The 20,195-nt window shown below is 43.7% G+C and overlaps 6 protein-coding genes across 6 annotated transcripts in view; 2 read left to right on the top strand and 4 right to left on the bottom strand.

Moving 5' to 3' along the window:
- Positions 1-2,803: 2,803 nt before the first annotated feature.
- LOC119262242 (histone H1-like) lies at positions 2,804-3,613 on the bottom strand. The gene has a single exon (XM_037533391.1). It carries the CDS (start codon positions 3,574-3,576, stop codon positions 2,965-2,967), a length of 612 nt encoding a protein of 203 aa, XP_037389288.1. The 5' UTR covers positions 3,577-3,613; the 3' UTR covers positions 2,804-2,964.
- Positions 3,614-10,228: 6,615 nt separating this feature from the next.
- On the bottom strand, positions 10,229-10,664 carry LOC108413813 (histone H2B-like). The gene has a single exon (XM_017686486.2). It carries the CDS (start codon positions 10,650-10,652, stop codon positions 10,278-10,280), a length of 375 nt encoding a protein of 124 aa, XP_017541975.1. The 5' UTR covers positions 10,653-10,664; the 3' UTR covers positions 10,229-10,277.
- Positions 10,665-13,606: 2,942 nt separating this feature from the next.
- LOC119262244 (histone H2A-like) lies at positions 13,607-14,039 on the bottom strand. Its single transcript, XM_037533393.1, has one exon. The coding sequence runs from the start codon at positions 14,020-14,022 to the stop codon at positions 13,636-13,638; it is 387 nt and encodes a 128-aa protein (XP_037389290.1). The 5' UTR covers positions 14,023-14,039; the 3' UTR covers positions 13,607-13,635.
- A 1,041-nt stretch (positions 14,040-15,080) lies between these two features.
- Positions 15,081-20,195, bottom strand: part of LOC119262245 (histone H4) — a 228,046-nt gene continuing 222,931 nt past the window's right edge. Inside the window, exon 2 of the mRNA XM_037533394.1 lies at positions 15,081-15,413. Within this exon, the coding sequence (XP_037389291.1) occupies positions 15,130-15,413 (284 nt within the window). The 3' untranslated portion in view covers positions 15,081-15,129. The remainder of the gene's footprint in view (positions 15,414-20,195) is intronic.
- LOC108419089 (histone H4-like) lies at positions 17,598-17,949 on the top strand (the record flags this gene model as incomplete). The annotated part of the gene is made up of 1 exon (XM_017690236.2): positions 17,598-17,949. A coding segment is annotated over one exon (303 nt), but the record flags the coding sequence as incomplete, so codon positions are not given.
- LOC119262243 (histone H2A-like) lies at positions 19,209-19,668 on the top strand. The gene has a single exon (XM_037533392.1). The coding sequence runs from the start codon at positions 19,230-19,232 to the stop codon at positions 19,614-19,616; it is 387 nt and encodes a 128-aa protein (XP_037389289.1). The 5' UTR covers positions 19,209-19,229; the 3' UTR covers positions 19,617-19,668.

The raw sequence follows: 20,195 nt of genomic DNA, 5'->3' as shown, positions 1-20,195 counted from the left end.
CGTGATAGCTGGGAGTGGACTGATGGAGGACGCTCTGCCTACAGGAACTGGACGACTGGTCAGCCTCGATCATCAGACTGTGGTGTACTGAGAAAAGGGAAATGGTCTTCAGTGCCGTGCAGTACTACTCAGCCTGCTCTGTGCTCCAACAGTAAGTCATGATTCAGTTCAGTTCAGTTCAGGATCATGAACAGGCAGTTATGAGTCACACTGCAGTATGTGGGATGAGGAAAAGCAGCAAATGGAGAAAATCAAAACTCAAACAATCTGATTGGTCGCCACTCAGTAAATCTGCATGAAGTTCATCCAGAACCAGAGCAGAGTGATGGTGTGCATCAGCGCATTAACGTGTCAGTTATGTTTATATGTTGTCTCTCTTCCCTCTTTATACAAACTCCCTGATTCTCCCAGCAGGAACGTGAATATGAAGCTCTTCTCTTGCTCTAAAGCTTCATTTTCCGTTGTTCATTTGTGTTGTTGTGTGTTTGTCAGCACTGATCCATGTCAGTGCTGAGCAGATGGACTGGGAGAGCGCTCTGGATTACTGTCGGAGAGAGAACAGGAGGGCTATTCTACGCATCCAGTCTGGTCTGGACCAGAAAGAGGTGAAGTTTGAGCTCAGGAGGAGGCGTGTCTCTGGGCATCTGTGGGTGGGGCTTGGACAGAGTCAACTCTTTGAGCTGTTGATCATCCAGTAGGCTGTCTTTGGGACCGTGGACCAAGAGAAACGAGAGACAGGCCGAGCCTGCACCCCTCAGCCGTGCTGGAACCGACACTGTGGAGACACCATTAAGGACGAAGATGGACGTTTCAGCTCTTAGAGCTGTTTGTGAACTTAAACAACCGTAAAAGGCCGATTTCTCAACCCTAGAAGTGACCAGTTCACTGTTTTCTAGCTCGGACTATGTTCCAGTCAACATGCACTTCACTAGTTTAATTCAGTCTATAAAGCAGATAAAATAATTAGTGATAAACAGTTACAGATTTTTTAAAAGGCTTTAGCTTCTCTTTGTTTATAATGTAGATTGTAGTGAAATTATATTTCTACATTTTATTTCTGTAATAACAGAGCTCTAATAACCATTTAACCTTATACTTTATTATAGCTGTTAATTTTCTGCTAAATTATTATTATTTTATTTATTTTATTCATTTTTAAAATTATCTTTATCATCATTATTATTCCATGTCTTGTGTGACCTGTTTAATGTCGTTTCTTAGCATTTTATTTAGTAACTTGATAAATTTAAGATCAGCTTGTTTTCTATGGGAAGCAGCTTAATGACTAATATTGTTTGTAGAATTAAGGGAATGACATCATATTAATAAAATTGCGTTTATTAAAAATCCTCCCTGATGTTTTTACACTATTATAGTTGCTGACTTTCAGTTCCTATTGCAGTTGTGAATTTGTTTATTCTCAGAAACTGCTGGACAAACTGCAAATTTCCTGGGAGCCACTTTGTCCTCTTAGAAAATACTGGAAACAGTCCAAACGACACACAGGCATAAATACTGGATCATAATCAGATTACGAGTCAGGAGTCTGTAGATTAGGGTTTTCCAAGCTCATTTCAAAGTTCAGAGGTCAACTGCAGCTGAGCGGGACAGTGGGGTCTCAGCTGGAGGAGGTGAGTGGGACAGTGGGGTCTCAGCTGGTGGAGGTGAACGGGACAGTTGGGTCTCAGCTTGAGGAGGTGAACGGGACACAAAGTGTTTGAGCCAGAACAGCATCTAATCTCACAGGAGTTTATTTCTTCATGCAGGCCCGGATGATCTTTTCTGGATTTACTGATTATATTTAGATGTGTAATGAAACTATAAAGGTAAATCAAGGCCGCTAAACAAGAACAGAAGCTCTCAGCTCGCCTGAGTGAAACAGCGCGACATTTATAACCTGTTCGTATTTATGAGTTTAAATAAGGAATAATGCGCTCAGGCGCATGTCCCGGATGAAGCTTGTGCGCCATCCTGTGGTCAAACCTTGAACTGGCCAGTCGGAGAAAGAGCCTCAGACTCGTTACTGTAGATGCTGATCTACTGTATGAAATGATGTGGTTTAGTTGTAATAATTACTAAAATTATTATTTTATTCCCATTTTATTTCATCACTCTTCTCACAAACCCAGTAATTCAGGAAGTCACTCAGAAACACGACGTTTCCACACTTTACCAAAGTCTCTCTTAATTAGTCAGACGCTCACACTACTCGGCTGCACTGCGCTTCTGATTCTCCAGCTGCTCGTCTCCTCGTTAAAGTACTAACGAGTTTCTGTCCCCGTCCCCCAAGTTCTCCCCCGCCCCTCCCTTTCGTGCTGCCTCCTGTGCGCGAGAGAAAGAGTTTTCCCGCCTCTTCCTCACTGTTTTCCCGCCTCATTCCCGCTCTAATCCTAATCCATGTCTCTGCTAATGGCAGCTTGGTACTTTCAGTATTGATCACCATTTACAGAACACGATGTGAATTTATCACCATTTCCCCTGCGCAGTATAATAAACACGCCATGTGCGATATATATAACCGCATATATATTTAAAATCCCTCTATAGAGTAAATATTAAATATTCTTGAGCTTCTATTTAAATACTTTATATAGTAACTTCTCACCGTCCCATATGTGATATAAACCACTGCAATATTCCATGTGAATTTCGGGAAAAAAAATTTGTTACAAAGTAAATATATAAATTATTTATTGTCTATACAGTAAGTACGTTTTGTTTTTTTTGTTTGCTTGTTAAAAGTTAATTACTCGCTTGTTAATTCTTTTACCAGACTGCCTCGCTGTCCCTTCGCTGCTGTAACAATTTCCCCGCTGTGGGACTAATAAAGGATCATCTTATCTCGTTAAGGAATGACTTTACACGGCGAAAGAAAAACGAGCTCTTTGATAGGAAAATGTGGGGGGGCTCTTAAAAGAGCCGTTTTTGAGCGGGGAAACGGGATAAGAAGGTAAAACGGCGAGTTTACTTCTTCTTGGGGGCGGCCTTTTTCGCCGCCTTGGGCTTGGTAGCTTTGGGTTTGACCACCTTCGCTTTCTTCGGGCTCTTGGCCGCCTTCTTCGGGGCCGCGGGCTTCTTAGCTTTCTTGGGAGACTTGGCGACTTTCTTGGCGGCCGCCGGTTTCTTGGCTTTCTTCGGCGATTTCTTGGCAGCTGCGGGCTTCTTCGCTGCTACCTTCTTGGGCTTCTTAGCAGCGGCGGGCTTTTTAGCGACCGCCTTCTTGGCCTTTGGAGCCGCTTTCTTTGCCACCTTCTTCTTGGGCTCGGCTTGTTTCTTGTTGAGCTTGAAGGAGCCCGAGGCGCCGGTGCCTTTGGTCTGCACCAGAGTGCCCTTCGTCACGAGGCTCTTGACGGCGATCTTGACGCGGGACTTGTTCTTGTCCACGTCGTAACCGCCGGCAGCCAGAGCTTTCTTGAGGGCGGCGAGAGACACGCCGCTCCTCTCCTTAGACTGCGAAACAGCCTTGACGATGAGCTCGCCGACGCTGGGGCCGGCTTTCTTGGGCGGGGCGGCGCGCTTCTTCTTGGGAGCTTTGGCCGGCGCGGCGGCGGCTGGAGCAGGAGCGGCTTCTGCCATCGTTCTGCTTTTGCTGCGATCAGAGAGAGAATGAGCGGAGCTGTGCTGTTCAGAGGAACCTCCCTCTCAGGCGACGGGCCGCCTCTTAAAAGCCACATGAGAACGGTGAAGACTCAACCAGGCGGGCGCTGTGCGGCCATACCTCAGTGACGCGCTCGCACTTGTGTTTTCTCGTGATATTTATCGGGTAAAATAAGAGCGAGAACGCCGCTTGTCGAGCGCCCAACGGCTCGATCCTCTAGAAGAGGCTCTGTCGTGTGTCCTGAGTCCGGGAATGAGCGCGCAGCGACGCCTCGTTTCGCAAGGCGCGTTCAAGAGGGCGCCGCGCGCTCGCCGCTCCGAACGAGATGCGACGCTTTTAACGCGATAATCGGTGGAAAATGGTGGCAAACGGCGAGGTGAGCCTTCTGACAGCTTGACGACCCATTCGGGGAGAGCCTCGGCGACGGCGCGGGGGAACAACGAGCGGTGAAGCGCCCAGTTTATTATGGGTAAAACGAGCTTTCTTGGAGCGAGTAAAGCACACGCGTAAGCAAGCGGGCGCCATGGGCAGAGCTGCTCTCTACTGATGTCCTGGTGTATAAAGCGCTTTATATAAACTTTGGCTTGACCAGTGGTAAATAAACCCCCAAGCTCCTTCTCACTCTAATTAACTTAATTCTAACCTCTCCGTCTCACTAGTGGGAAGTAACCATGAACTTCTTATAATCTTACTAGAAATAAACCTCACTGTTCTCTGACCCTAACATGATTTTAGTCAAAACTCATCATAAACCTAGTGGGAACTAACTGTGAAATACTCAGACTGCAGCATAAGACTAAGGCCCAGCTCCACACCGACTTTGAATCACTCTTCTCACAAGCCTGACGACTCAACATCTCCCTTCAGTCACCCCAGCTTCACCATAAGTATGAGCTCTGGCCCAAAAAAATCCTATGGCTTGCTCCAACTACATAATAGGCCCATGTCTTGGCCTCAGCAACAATCAAAGTTCTTGACCTAAATATATTTTCACGTCACCATAAACTTAAAACCTCGTTCTAAATCTGCTAAGACTTTAACTGCATGATAAGCCTGAGGCCTAGCTGTAAGTCTGATTTGGCCTACCCTACGACATGGGCTTAAAGCCGAGCTCTGTACCCGATTTTAATTCTCTAATTTCATCAGAAGTCTAATGATACATTTGAGTTCACTCTTACTCCATCACAAGCCTGATGCCCTGCCCTAAGCTTGCTTAGACGTTCTTTAACTGGATGTACTGTTATTCACTCTGACTTAACCACAAGCCTAGGGCCTAAAGCTGAGCTCTAAACCCACCATCGCTCTCTCTCTATACAGTGTAAGCCTGTGGCCTAGCAGGAAAGATCATATTGCGTCTACTTTGGAAGTCAAACGCCTTGCCCTACACTGACTTTCACGATCTCTGAGTTCAGCGCTATGGCAGCTGATACTCTGACTATTGTATAAACCTGAGGCTGATCTCAGCTGATCTCAGTCTTACTGACTACAATTTAAATCTGAGGTCTAGCTGGACAGCTCCTTTCACTTTCTCTAGCTTCACCGAGAGCTTAATGGCACATCTTGCACCTACTTTTGCTTTATCACCACAACTTCTTCACAAACTTGATGACTTGCTCTCTTCCTCTCCCCCTTAACTTTTCAATAACTCCATCAGGAGCCAAAGCCCTAGCCTTATGTTTATTTTAACTTCATCACTAGCCTGATGCCAAGCTCCACAGCTACTTTAACTTACTCTGACTACTTTGAAGACAAAGAACAAACCAACATAAAACTACTTTTACTCCCTCTTCCATCAGCAATAGCCTAATGCTTAGCTCTTAACCTACCTGTACTCCCTGGCACCTTATCATCAGCTTAAGGCTGGGGTGTGCAGTGTTATTCACAAAAGGCCGGTGTGGCTGCTATACGATAGGTGTCGTGTGTTGTTAATATAATAATTATTAATTTGACTAATATTATTAAGCAATGAAGTTATGATTATGTGGACTTTGCTTGTTTTCATATTTATTAATTGTTCATTTGTAAAAAAAGAGAAAAAAAAACATGCCAGTGAGACTCTCTACAATAAGCAGAAACTTCAGATGTCGCTAATGTAATCGCCTTCTATCGTCTCTTTTCTATTTTTTGGATTTGGCAAAAGCTCCAATTAAAGTCGTAACTGAGTCGGGACTTTTCGAGCACCTGCTGAATTGTAATTGAAAGGTGCTTCGTTTTAATATGAGAATGCATGTTTGATGTGTTTCCATCCATACTGCACTACTGAAAGCACTTCTAACGCTGGTGTCCTTTTATTCATTCATTCATTCATTTATTTATTTATTTTATTTTGTTATATGTAATTTTTTACACATATTTCGTGAAGTAGCAGTCTGCAGTTTGGGACGTGGCCAGAGAGTAATGAAACTTTAGTCAGAAAGCACTCTGAATCGTAAAGTTAATATAAACGTTAGCAACCCAAACCCTCCTAGTCTGTTACCATAACAACACATTATGCTAAAGCTGTTTTATTCCCGTATATATGGTCATCGTTGCTATTCACTGCTCTCATCACTGAGCTCGCGTTTAAAGTTGGCTCAGCTACCCCACGCTCCAGCGAGGGAGCCCCCCTCACCAACCTGACAACCAGATCCCATTGCAAACAACAAATGCAGCGCATGAATTGCGAACGCTGCCAAAACGCGCTTTCAAAATAAAAGTTTTTAAAGATTTTCTGCTTTTCTGTGGTTTAATTTTTGGGTGGGACAAATCTACATGTTTCTGATATTGAGTGGGACACGATCCCCCATTACCCCCCCCCCTCCCGGTTCCTACGCCAATACTTGACTCACAACTAACACTCGTCGTCATTGTGGATTTTCCCCCTCTGTATGATCTTAGTGAAAACCACCACTCCATAACCAATCCGTGAGCTCCAACCTCTTACCCCTCCCACAGATCTTTTTAATGGATGCGCAAAATCTCTTAAATGTCCCATTTTTCAAAGTACAGATTTGACACGTTGCGTCACGTCACGTGATTAATACACTGCCCCAATTTTACAATACTGTCATCATACTGCCCAATCGTAGTAGGTGCTATTATTAGCTTAGCTCAGCAAGTTTTTAAAATAAATATACATTGAAACACACATATGCTCTTCTCTTCATTTCAGATGCACTTTTGAAATACTTAAATTCTGTTTCTGCACATCCTGGGCCACCAGAAGACACATTCTCAACCTTATCACCTTCCAGTGAAGCAGCATTACATGATCATGTCCCCTCCACCTCAGTCCACCAAAGTGAAACGGCATCAGGGACTCCTATCCCCTCCACCTCAGTACACCAAAGTGAAAGGGCATCAGGGACTCCTGTCCCCTCCACCTCAGTACACCAAAGGGAAACAGCATCAGGGACTCCTGTCCCCTCCACCTCAGTACACCAAAGGGAAACAGCATCAGGGACTCCTGTCCCCTCCACCTCAGTACACCAAAGTGAAACAGCATCAGGGACTCCTGTCCCCTCCACCTCAGTACACCAAAGTGAAGCTGCATCATCAGGCATCTGGAAAAATGCTCCATCAATAGACCCTGCTGACTGGCCCCCTGAATTGACTGAAAAGATAATCTTCTCTTCATTTCAGATGCACTTTTGAAATACTTAAATTCTGTTTCTGCACATCCTGGGCCACCAGAAGACACATTCTCAACCTTATCACCTTCCAGTGAAGCAGCATTACATGATCATGTCCCCTCCACCTCAGTCCACCAAAGTGAAACGGCATCAGGGACTCCTATCCCCTCCACCTCAGTACACCAAAGTGAAAGGGCATCAGGGACTCCTGTCCCCTCCACCTCAGTACACCAAAGGGAAACAGCATCAGGGACTCCTGTCCCCTCCACCTCAGTACACCAAAGGGAAACAGCATCAGGGACTCCTGTCCCCTCCACCTCAGTACACCAAAGTGAAACAGCATCAGGGACTCCTGTCCCCTCCACCTCAGTACACCAAAGTGAAAGGGCATCAGGGACTCCTGTCCCCTCCACCTCAGTACACCAAAGGGAAACAGCATCAGGGACTCCTGTCCCCTCCACCTCAGTACACCAAAGTGAAACAGCATCAGGGACTCCTGTCCCCTCCACCTCAGTACACCAAAGTGAAGCTGCATCATCAGGCATCTGGAAAAATGCTCCATCAATAGACCCTGCTGACTGGCCCCCTGAATTGACTGAAAAGATAAGAATAGAGTTTGTTCTCAGAAAACCATATCAAATCAAGAACAGTTTCACGTTTCCCATACAAAAAGACGGGATAAGGTGTCAGCATGATTATTTCAAAAGAATCTTAGTAAATGGAGAAAAAAATCAAAAGAAACTGGCTAATGTACTCAAAAAAGTTTTATTGCTTCTGCTGCAAAATATTTTCTCAGAGAGATTACAAATTGAATAGAGAAGGGCTAAGGGATTGGAAAAATGCAAACCACCTTCTAAAGACCCATGAGGACAGTCACACATGGCGAAGTGGAAAGAATTAGAAGTTCTTCTTGAAAAGGGGCTAAGAATAGATTAGCAGGAGATGGCACTTGCTGAGGCTGAGAGAAAGAGGTGGCATGAAGTTCTTATTAGACTGTTGGCAATAATTCAGTCCCTAGCTGAAAGAAACATGGCTTTAAGGGGATCCACAGACACATTAAACAAACCAGAAAATGTCAATTTTCTCAAAGAGGTGAAAGTTGAAGCCCAATGTTTGTCTGAGGAGATTGGATCATACCGCTTTTCTATTTGCACAGTCATATGGTATGACATCCTCAACAAGATCCAACATGTGAGCAAGCTGATGCAGTTGCCCTCTATGCAGCTAGATGTGGTTGTTGACTTGGTAAAGAAAACCAGATATTTCCTCACCAGCTACAGGCACACTGGATTTTCAGATGCGCAGACTACTGCAAAGGAGTGCGAGGAGATGAACGTAGAGGTTGTACTCAAACAAAAGCGGTTGAGAAGCACAAAAAGGCACTTTAGTTATGAGGCTTCAGATGAGCCTACTGGTGATGCACTTAAAAAAATGGAAACCACATTAAAAAATGTGGTCGTGGATGCAGCTCTCGCTTCTCTTCATGAGAAGAAACATGGAACTCTTGACCTTCCTTCATGAGAAGAAGCTGGCAAAAATTGACCCAAATTTGTGGGTAGCTCTTAGAATCTCTGCCACTCTTCCTGTTACAGTGGCTGCTGCTGAAAGGAGCTTCTCTAGGATCCAACTCATTAAAACATACCTGAGATCTACTATGGGTCAAAAACGCCTTAGTGGACTTTCTATGATTAGTATAAATTGTGAGATCTCACAGCAGCTTTCCTACGATGATGTCATAGATGACTTTGATCTAAAAAAGGCCAGGCGAATTAGGCTGTAAAACAATGTTGCAGTAGGCAGATTGCACTGATCTGCCCTGATGGTAGTTATTTTTTATTTTTAAAATGTATTATTAATATTTAAAAGTTGTTCTCTGCACTACTTTATCTAAAATAGTAATATAGCACAAATTTTTTGTGCAACACCTTTATATTTATTTGTTATACGGTTATATTTATAATTCATTTACTTCACTTGTTTCTTTAATACTGATTTTACTGTTTTCATTCTAAAATAAAAAAAACTCAAAAACAAAACTTTGCAGTGTCTGTGTGAGTGTATAGACCCGATGACTGATGATGCAGGGGGCACCAACCAAAACCTCACCTAGGGCACCACATTGGTCAGGGCCGGCTCTGTCTGTACCTGTAAATCTGCACAAAGACAAAGCTGGATCTAATCAAATCAGAACCTACCGCCTGTCTCTACATCACAGCCCTAAGGCTTAGACTGTAACCTAATTTAACTAACTCCCATTTCATCATACGTCTTTGGCCTGGCTGTAAACTCTTTATCCTCTGTCTAACTTCAATACGACTTTAAGGCCCTAAATGCAGTTCTACTCACTGAAACCACCTTTACTTGGACTAAATACAGCAGAAGCCTGGGGCCTTGCTACACACCTGTTCATAGTTCCTGAGCCTAAATCCTAAATCCAAACTTATCATTTCTTTAGTCCTAAAGGCCTTAATTCTGCTCTTCACACACACCACACAGTATTCCAGCTATTCCCTGGCCCAGCACACTTGATGCAGTTCATAGGAAGTGTTTTTGAAGTGGAAAAAAAACAAATGACAAATTTCAGCACTGAGCTGAAGAAAGAATGCTTTGAACTCACCAGTCTAAGAACTGAATGTACAGGCTGAGTAAAAAGTCACAGGACAAGTTTTACTGTATTTTATTATTGACTTATTTCTGGTGTCATCTTGAATTGTCTATGCTGAGAAAGTCAGCAACAAAACCTTCAACACCACATGGTGGAGGCTTGTGACGGCATTAACAGATTAACCTTTACTCACTTAAATTGCAGCATAACTCCGCAATATACTTACTACAGCCTTCATTTTTAGGTTCTCCATTCATCTGGCACACACACGCAACATTGATAATTCATTGTAAGACATTGTAATTCGCTAGTAACGAGCACATTGACATTCAAATTGCGCGGGAAAACGCGAACAACCTTTACTTAACCGTTTCGTAAGTTACAAGGAAAAAACCCTCTTTAAGAGAAACCGTGGGTGGCTCTTAAAAGAGCCGTTGGGTTTGACTTGAATCTTCGTCACTTCTTACTTGGAGCTCGTGTACTTGGTGACGGCTTTGGTGCCCTCGGACACGGCGTGTTTGGCCAGCTCGCCGGGAAGAAGCAGACGCACGGCGGTCTGGATCTCCCTGGACGTGATGGTGGAGCGTTTGTTGTAATGAGCCAGACGGGACGACTCACCGGCGATGCGCTCGAAGATGTCGTTAACGAACGAGTTCATAATGCCCATCGCCTTGGAGGAAATGCCGGTGTCGGGGTGGACCTGCTTCAGCACCTTGTACACGTAGATAGCGTAGCTCTCTTTCCTGGTCTTTCTGCGCTTCTTGCCTCCCTTGCCGGCCGTCTTGGTCACGGCCTTCTTGGATCCCTTCTTCGGGGCGGACTTGGCTGGTTCAGGCATGTTTCTTCTCTTCAAGTTAGACTGAAGAATGAGGAGGAGCGCCCGGCACCGGCTTATGTACACTGCGATATTCAAAACAGACAAAGCTCCGCCTTCACAGTGCTGTCAAACGGTCATTGGACGGCAATCAACGGCTCGCTTGGCGGACATCCCCCAGCTCTCATTCACCCCCACTCTCCTCCTTCTCCCCCTCCTCCTCCTTGCTAAAGACTCTTTGTTCTCTTTCCTTTTTTTTTAAATATAACTTTATTTTAGCAAAAAGTATAACAGTTTACAATTAACAAACAAACATCATCTTTACACACAAAACATCGAAACAATTACAGACTTTATATTTTAAAAGGACAGAAAGTCCCATTTCTTACCTTCTTGTTTTTTTTTTATATCAATAGTCCTTCTTCTTTTCAGTTCCCGTATAATATGACTAAAAACAATATCACTGGACACAAAAGCTTGATCAATCGTCATGTGTTCTCTTTCCCGCGCATTCTGATCTACTGGGTGTCCTGCACAGCACAATTGAACAAATATATTCCAAATAATTTTATAATTTAATAATTTGCTCTTTCATTAAATGGCGTCATTTCTAAACACGTTTGAGAGGTTTTGAGTTCTGCTATGATCTTAATCATGTTTTTTATTGTGCATTTCGGATCTGAAACTGCTGCTGGATTGTTTTGATTTTATTTACTAAAAAAAAGAATAATCATTTATTATTATTAAAAAAATATTCAGGTTATTCTGTGTTAGAGTTTACCAGGTGCATGTAACGCATACAAGGTTATTCCAGTGGATTTTGAATGGATCAGGTTCTCTTAGAGAACAGCGCTGCATTTCACCGTTTCTGCTGTAGAAGGTAAAAGTCGCGATGCTTTGGCGATGAACAATAACGGCTTTACTGACTAAACGACTTGAGGCTTCAGACAACGCTGCTAGAGTAACTCACCACAGTCGAGCTATGAAATATTCTCCCTCACTCTCTGCGGTCGCTCTGGCATTAAAGTAAGATTAATAAAAGATTAAAAAATTATTAATAAATAAGTAAAATTAGTAGTAATTTCCTCACAATATTAAAATAAAATGGACAAGCTAGTTAATACCGTATTTGCTTAAATTGACACTAAATATGTATAAATAGGAACGTGAAGTTTCACCGTTTATAAACTGAGTCATCACAACACAATGGCCAAAAAAATAGAAACTACACAAAATGACTCACTTTTAAATACTGAGTCCCATGATCCACACAATGCAGTAACTACGGGCAGATTAATAAACTGCTCAGGAAATTAGAAATAAACTATTACATCACAGCATTTAAGAGCTCGGAGTTTCCTAGAAAAGTCGCTCTTCTGGACTGAAACAGTGAGGCGGCTCTTAAAAGAGCCTTTTGGGTGTTTGAGGAAGTTGTGGTCGCTCCGCTGAATCTAAGCGCGCTCTCCGCGGATACGGCGGGCCAACTGGATGTCCTTAGGCATGATGGTGACTCTCTTGGCGTGGATGGCGCACAGGTTGGTGTCCTCGAACAGACCCACCAAGTAAGCCTCGCTGGCCTCCTGCAGGGCCATGACGGCAGAGCTCTGGAAGCGGAGATCGGTCTTGAAGTCCTGAGCGATCTCCCTCACCAGGCGCTGGAAGGGCAGCTTGCGGATCAGCAGCTCTGTGGACTTCTGGTAGCGGCGGATCTCGCGGAGAGCCACGGTACCGGGCCTGTAACGGTGAGGCTTCTTGACGCCGCCAGTGGCCGGAGCGCTCTTGCGGGCAGCCTTGGTAGCCAGCTGCTTCCTCGGGGCTTTGCCACCGGTGGACTTACGGGCGGTCTGCTTGGTTCTCGCCATGGCAGTAAACTGTGCTCTTCTCTGTAAAAGACAGAATAAGGTCGCGCGCACAGCGCGGCGCTTTTCTGCATTGGAGCTGCTCTCCGCCCACTGGGCGGCTTGGATGTGCCCGCCTCCCATTGGACGGCCGTCCACGCGGCAGCTAAACGCTATTGGGCGGCTTCTTTCGCGCCAACATTTTCAAACTACAAGACGCCCCAAACCTGACGCTCCTTAGCGTTATTTTTCTTCTTTACTCGTTCCCGCCTCGCCTTGGCTAAACGGTATTGGGCGTCTTAAGCCGCGCCAATATTTTCAAATCACAAGACACTGCCCAACGCTGCGACGGGCGCCTGTGCTGATTTTTGTGTTTCACGTCTTGTGAAACTTTACTTGGATTTTTGGTTCCTTCATTATTACACGCCTGTTATTTCACCTTCACTCGCCTAGTTATAATAGATGCTCGTGAAGGTTTATTTTGTGTTCGAGTAGCTTCTCATTTTAATTATAGTTGCGAATCGCAAATCCGATTTATGTATTTTTTAGTAACTAGTCCCGCAGTTTGAGATATCGACACAGTTCCAGACTGGAACTCCAGATTGTCCGGCCAGATTGTGTGATGTGTGCTTGTATGCAGCTTTTTGATCGGACGCAGATTCAGAACAGCAGCCAAAAATGTGGGAATCCTTGTCCCATTGAAAATGAAGGGGAGACTGCTGGCAGCTTGTCACAGTGGCCCCCCTCCTCTCACACAACACATACAAACTCACGCACGGAGCTCAACGTCTCACCTGCTCCCAGCATTACCTGGACCTGCACTTGGGTAGCAGAGTTTACATTGACAATGAACTGGTAGAAAAAATGCATGATGATCTATTTTAGTTTGCCCGAACGAGTTTCACATACGTCCCTCGTTTTTCGCATGGACTTCCGTAGTATCCCACTATCCCGCGTTTCTTTCAGGAAAGGCACATTTCTAGTTCAGTACGCAATCGTTTGACGCGGCGATGCCATGATCTTTTTATTTCATTCTAACACAACTGTAACAACCGATCGAAAGCTTTCTTGCACGGTAGAAGGAATATAGAAACACTGCACTTTTGTCGTTAAGGTGGGTGGCTCTTAAAAGAGCCTTTGGTGATCTACGATTTAGCAGAAAGCCCAGTTTACTTGGTCTTGCCAGGCTTCTCGGTCTTCTTGGGCAGCAGGACGGCCTGAATGTTGGGCAGCACGCCACCCTGAGCGATGGTCACTCCTCCGAGCAGTTTGTTGAGTTCCTCGTCGTTACGAACAGCCAACTGCAGGTGACGAGGGATGATACGGGTCTTCTTGTTGTCGCGAGCGGCGTTACCGGCCAACTCGAGAATCTCAGCGGTCAGATACTCCAGCACGGCGGCCAAATAGACGGGAGCACCGGCGCCGACGCGCTCGGCATAGTTACCTTTACGCAGAAGTCTGTGCACACGGCCCACAGGGAACTGCAGCCCAGCACGGGAGGAGCGAGTCTTGGCCTTCGCCCTGGCTTTACCGCCGGTCTTGCCTCTTCCACTCATCTTGACTTTCTATCAACTTTGTCAAACACAGCTGAAATAAGCTCCGCTCTCCGAGTCTTCCTTATAAAGAAAACGGCTTCGTTTCTATTGGCTGGAATTTGACGGCCTCCCACAACCAATCCGCGTCGTCAAACTTTAGGGTCCGCCCACTGCCCCCCCGCCCTTCAAACTTCAAACTACCTACAGTTAATGAAGGGCACGTACCACAACCTTCTCCAGCATTATTACCTACTTATTACTCTTATTTTAGGAGTTTCAGAGCTCTCTCCATTCATCCCACACACACTGGCGTCTTCTGAGGTCTTCAAATGCACCAACACACACACGAACATGAAGACTTGTACGAAAAAAACCATAAACACACGAACGTGCACTACATATCGACATACGCGTTATGTACACGTTCCCTCCACCCAGCTCTCATTCACCCCCCTCTCCTCCTTTTCCTAGCGATAGACTTTCCCTTTGTTCTCTTTCCCGCGCATTCTGATCTGATCTTGTGCGTCCTGTACAGCACGATTTGAACAAATATATTCCAAATACGTTTTATTGCTTTTTTATAAAACGGCGTCACATTTTTAAACACCTTTCAGAGGTTGAGTTCTGCCAAACATCTCCATTTTTCAGAAATCATGTATTTTAGATCTCAGACTTTTAAGATTGTCTTGCTTTTTTACTCAAAAAGCATTTTAAACTTAAAATTACTTAACCAAGTCATTGTGTTCGAGGATTAAATAGATCCACGTAACGCATTTAAGGTTCTTTTAAGGGGTTTTGAACAGATCGGCTTTTACTGGAAAACAGCGCTGGCGTTTGACGGTTTCCGTTGTAAGAGGTGCAAGTTGCGACACCTCGATGGCTTTATTGACTAGACATTAGGTTTGAAAGTCACCGCAGTCGAGCTATGAAATACCCCCCCCTCATTCTCTACTGTTGTGCTGGTGTTAAACAAAAAAAAAAACCAAAGACACTATCACTTTCCTCACAAAATAAAACTAAAGTGGACAAACATCTCTACTAAAAGGGTCATAAGGAGCAGCTCTTCTGGTGGGAGTGTGGGGGGCTCTTAAAAGAGCCGTTGGGTTTGTGGTTGTTCGAGTCGAGCGTTTAACCTCCGAAGCCGTACAGGGTTCGGCCCTGACGCTTCAGGGCATAAACCACATCCATGGCAGTGACGGTCTTTCTCTTAGCATGCTCGGTGTAGGTGACGGCATCCCTGATCACGTTCTCCAGGAACACCTTGAGCACACCGCGAGTCTCCTCGTAGATCAGACCGGAGATACGCTTGACACCGCCACGGCGAGCCAGACGGCGGATAGCCGGCTTCGTGATGCCCTGGATGTTGTCGCGGAGCACTTTGCGGTGACGCTTAGCGCCTCCTTTACCAAGACCTTTGCCTCCCTTTCTTTTTTTTTTTTTAAAGAAACTTTATTTTAACAAAAATATAACAGTTTACAATTAACAAACAAACATCATCATTAAATACAAAACATCAAACAGTTACAGACTTTATATTTTAAAAAGTCAGAAAGTCCCATTTCTTACCTTCTTGTTTTTTTGTATCAATAGTCCTTCTTCTTTTCAGTTCCCGTATAATGTGACTAAAAACAACATCACTGGACACAAAAGCTTGATCAATCGTCATTCTCGTTCTTGTTTTCCACAATTGACTTTTTACAATGCAAATGATGAGCCATAATAATTCCTTTTGTTGTTTTGGGAGAGAGTTTCCAAATAATCCATATGCTATTGTCTTCATATTCATTTGTATATTTATATTTAAGCTTTGTAATTTATTCCATGTTTCTTTAGATCTATAACAATCAAATAAAAAGTGTTCTAAAGTTTCTTCAGCGTCGCAGTTTGGCATGGGGCATTTTATAGTCTTTACATAGCAGCTCCACCTGACCACAGTTCTCACGGGTAGTCTCCTAACAGAGATTAGCCACGATACATCTCTCAGATTCCCTGATAGAAGTTTATTATTAATGTTATCGCATGCATCTTTATATTCATTTGGTTGTAAATCTTTGTAAATAATCATATTACCATAAATAGAGTTACATATTAGTTTATATATTTCTTTACTATGATCATTTATCCAGTTTATATTGAGATGTTTATGTTTTGCAATAAAATCTGAATACAGTAATTTGAAATATGGGAAATTGGATCTGTGGCATCCTCTTTTTTCTTTCCAGTTTGTTAATTTTCCTACCCAGGCTGCTTGTCTGTGAATGCCCCCTGCAATAATTTTGCAGGCTGCAATTTTAGTTTTGATTGCTAGGTCTATTGCTCCTAAACCTCCGAGCTCAGTGCTTTTAAACAAAATATTTCTTTTGGTCACTTCTCTTGTGGTGTTCCATATAAAATTACAACAAATTTTATTTAGTTTTTTCGTCCATAATAAAGGATGTGTCGATTTTAACTGGGAACAAAAGGAAAAAGAAATAAAAGATGAAATAGGTAAGTTTAAAAATCATAATTTTAGCTACCAAACCCGAATAAATGTCACTAAAACGTATATAATATCTAAAATAATGTTTTTAGCTTCTATAATTCCTCCTACAGATAAATGGACGAAAAAACTAAATAAAATTTGTTGTAATTTTATATGGAACACCACAAGAGAAGTGACCAAAAGAAATATTTTGTTTAAAAGCACTGAGCTCGGAGGTTTAGGAGCAATAGACCTAGCAATCAAAACTAAAATTGCAGCCTGCAAAATTATTGCAGGGGGCATTCACAGACAAGCAGCCTGGGTAGGAAAATTAACAAACTGGAAAGAAAAAAGAGGATGCCACAGATCCAATTTCCCATATTTCAAATTACTGTATTCAGATTTTATTGCAAAACATAAACATCTCAATATAAACTGGATAAATGATCATAGTAAAGAAATATATAAACTAATATGTAACTCTATTTATGGTAATATGATTATTTACAAAGATTTACAACCAAATGAATATAAAGATGCATGCGATAACATTAATAATAAACTTTTATCAGGGAATCTGAGAGATGTATCGTGGCTAATCTCTGTTAGGAGACTACCCGTGAGAACTGTGGTCAGGTGGAGCTGCTATGTAAAGACTATAAAATGCCCCATGCCAAACTGCGACGCTGAAGAAACTTTAGAACACTTTTTATTTGATTGTTATAGATCTAAAGAAACATGGAATAAATTACAAAGCTTAAATATAAATATACAAATGAATATGAAGACAATAGCATATGGATTATTTGGAAACTCTCTCCCAAAACAACAAAAGGAATTATTATGGCTCATCATTTGCATTGTAAAAAGTCAATTGTGGAAAACAAGAACGAGAATGACGATTGATCAAGCTTTTGTGTCCAGTGATGTTGTTTTTAGTCACATTATACGGGAACTGAAAAGAAGAAGGACTATTGATACAAAAAAACAAGAAGGTAAGAAATGGGACTTTCTGACTTTTTAAAATATAAAGTCTGTAACTGTTTGATGTTTTGTATTTAATGATGATGTTTGTTTGTTAATTGTAAACTGTTATATTTTTGTTAAAATAAAGTTTCTTTAAAAAAAAAAAAAAAAAAGAAAGGGAGGCAAAGGTCTTGGTAAAGGAGGCGCTAAGCGTCACCGCAAAGTGCTCCGCGATAACATCCAGGGCATCACCAAGCCGGCTATCCGCCGTCTGGCTCGCCGTGGCGGTGTCAAGCGTATCTCCGGTCTGATCTACGAGGAGACTCGCGGTGTGCTCAAGGTGTTCCTGGAGAACGTGATCAGGGATGCCGTCACCTACACCGAGCATGCTAAGAGAAAGACCGTCACTGCCATGGATGTGGTTTATGCCCTGAAGCGTCAGGGCCGAACCCTGTACGGCTTCGGAGGTTAAACGCTCGACTCGAACAACCACAAACCCAACGGCTCTTTTAAGAGCCCCCCACACTCCCATCAGAAGAGCTGCTCCTTATGACCCTTTTAGTAGAAATGTTTGTCCACTTTAGTTTTTTGTGAGGAAAGTGATAGTGTCTTTGTGTTTTTTTTTTTTTCGTGTAACACCAGCACAACAGTCGAGAATGAGGGGGGTATTTCATAACTCGACTGCGGTGACTTTCAAACCTAATGTCTAGTCAGTAAAGCCATCGAGGTGTCGCAACTTACACCTCTTACAACGGAAACCGTCAAACGCCAGCGCTGTTTTCCAGTAAAAGCCGATAGATCCGTTCAAAACCCCTTAAAAGAATCTTAAATGCGTTATATGGATCTATTTAATCCTGGAACACAATGACTTGGTTAAGTAATTTTAAGTTTAAAATGCTTTTTGAGTAAAAAAGCAAGACAATCTTAACAGTCTGAGATCTAAAATACACGATTTCTGAAAAATGGAGATGTTTGGCAGAACTCAACCTCTGAAAGGTGTTTAAAAATGTGACGCCGTTTTATAAAAAAAGCAATAACAAAACTTATTTGGAATATATTTGTTCAAATCGTGCTGTACAGGACGCACAAGATCACATCAGAATGCGCGGGAAAGAGAACAAAGGGAAAGTCTATCGCTAGGAAAAGGAGGAGAGGGAGGTGAATGAGAGCTGGGTGGAGGGAACGTGTACATAACGCGTATGTCGATATGTAGTGCACGTTCGTGTGTTTATTGTTTTTTCGTACAAGTCTTCATGTTCGTGTGTGTGTTGGTGCATTTGAAGACCTCAGAAGACGCCAGTGTGTGTGGGATGAATGGACAGAGCTCTGAAACTCCTAAAATAAGAGTAATAAGTAGGTAATAATGCTGGAGAAGGTTGTGGTACGTGCCCTTCATTAACTGTAGGTAGTTTGAAGTTTGAATCCAAGGTTAACAGGAATAGTTTGATTTTCCTTCGCGCTGCACATAGAAAGTCATTACTAATCAGAAGTGAAATTATAGGAAAGCGCCAGCCTCGACAGAATAATCCAGTTTTGCATTTATATGGATGAAAACAGGGCCGTGAATATTTTTATTTCTTTCCCTCTTTGTCTTCGTCTCTCACACATGGGAGGCAGCACAAAGAGGAGGGGGAGAAGCGAGGGGGGGGCAGTGGGCGGACCCTAAAGTTTGACGACGCGGATTGGTTGTGGGAGGCCGTCAAATTCCAGCCAATAGAAACGAAGCCGTTTTCTTTATAAGGAAGACTCGGAGAGCGGCGCTTATTTCAGCTGTGTTTGACAAAGTTGATAGAAGGTCAAGATGAGTGGAAGAGGCAAGACCGGCGGTAAAGCCAGGGCGAAGGCCAAGACTCGCTCCTCCCGTGCTGGGCTGCAGTTCCCTGTGGGCCGTGTGCACAGACTTCTGCGTAAAGGTAACTATGCCGAGCGCGTCGGCGCCGGTGCTCCCGTCTACTTGGCCGCCGTGCTGGAGTATCTGACCGCTGAGATCCTCGAGTTGGCCGGGAACGCCGCTCGCGACAACAAGAAGACCCGTATCATCCCTCGTCACCTGCAGTTGGCTGTTCGTAACGACGAGGAGCTCAACAAACTGCTCGGAGGAGTGACCATCGCTCAAGGTGGCGTGCTGCCCAACATTCAGGCCGTCCTGCTGCCCAAGAAGACCGAGAAACCTGCCAAGACCAAGTAAACTGGGCTTTCTGCTAAATCGTAATTAACCAAAGGCTCTTTTAAGAGCCACCCACCTTAACGACAAAAGTGCAGTGTTTCTATATTCCTTCTACCGTGCAAGAAAGCTTTCGATCGGTTGTTAAAGGGGGGAAAAGAGATCATGGAATCGCCGCGTCCCACGATTAGTGTACTGAATTAAAAAGAGAAGCTACTCGAACACAAAATAAACCTTCACGAGCATCTGTTATAACTAGGCGAGTGAAGGTGAAATAACAGGCGTGTAATAATGAATGAACCAAAAATCCAAGTAAAGTTTCACAAGACGTGAAACACAAAAATGAGTACAGGCGCCCCTCAAAGCGTTGGGCAGTGTCTTGTGATTTGAAAATATTGGCGCGGCTTAAGACGCCCAATACCGTTTAGCCAAGGCGAGGCGGGAACGAGCAAAGAAGAAAAATGACGCTAAGGAGCCACAGGTTTGGGGCGTCTTGTAGTTTGAAAATGTTGGCGCGAAAGAAGCCGCCCAATAGCATTTAGCTGCCGCGTGGACGGCCGTCCAATGGGAGGCGGGCACATCCAAGCCGCCCAGTGGGCGGAG

Source organism: Pygocentrus nattereri, chromosome 23 (assembly GCF_015220715.1).
Source record: "Pygocentrus nattereri isolate fPygNat1 chromosome 23, fPygNat1.pri, whole genome shotgun sequence".
NCBI lineage: Eukaryota > Metazoa > Chordata > Actinopteri > Characiformes > Serrasalmidae > Pygocentrus > Pygocentrus nattereri.
The sequence above is the reverse complement of the archived record's forward strand: the minus strand, read 5'-3'. Positions and strand labels throughout refer to the sequence as shown.

Bases quoted from the DNA above. Each gene is read 5' to 3' on its own strand.
- LOC108413813 (XM_017686486.2), bottom strand. From the start codon at position 10,652: ATGCCTGAACCAGCCAAGTCCGCCCCGAAGAAGGGATCCAAGAAGGCC.
- LOC119262243 (XM_037533392.1), top strand. From the start codon at position 19,230: ATGAGTGGAAGAGGCAAGACCGGCGGTAAAGCCAGGGCGAAGGCCAAG.
- LOC119262242 (XM_037533391.1), bottom strand. From the start codon at position 3,576: ATGGCAGAAGCCGCTCCTGCTCCAGCCGCCGCCGCGCCGGCCAAAGCT.
- LOC119262244 (XM_037533393.1), bottom strand. From the start codon at position 14,022: ATGAGTGGAAGAGGCAAGACCGGCGGTAAAGCCAGGGCGAAGGCCAAG.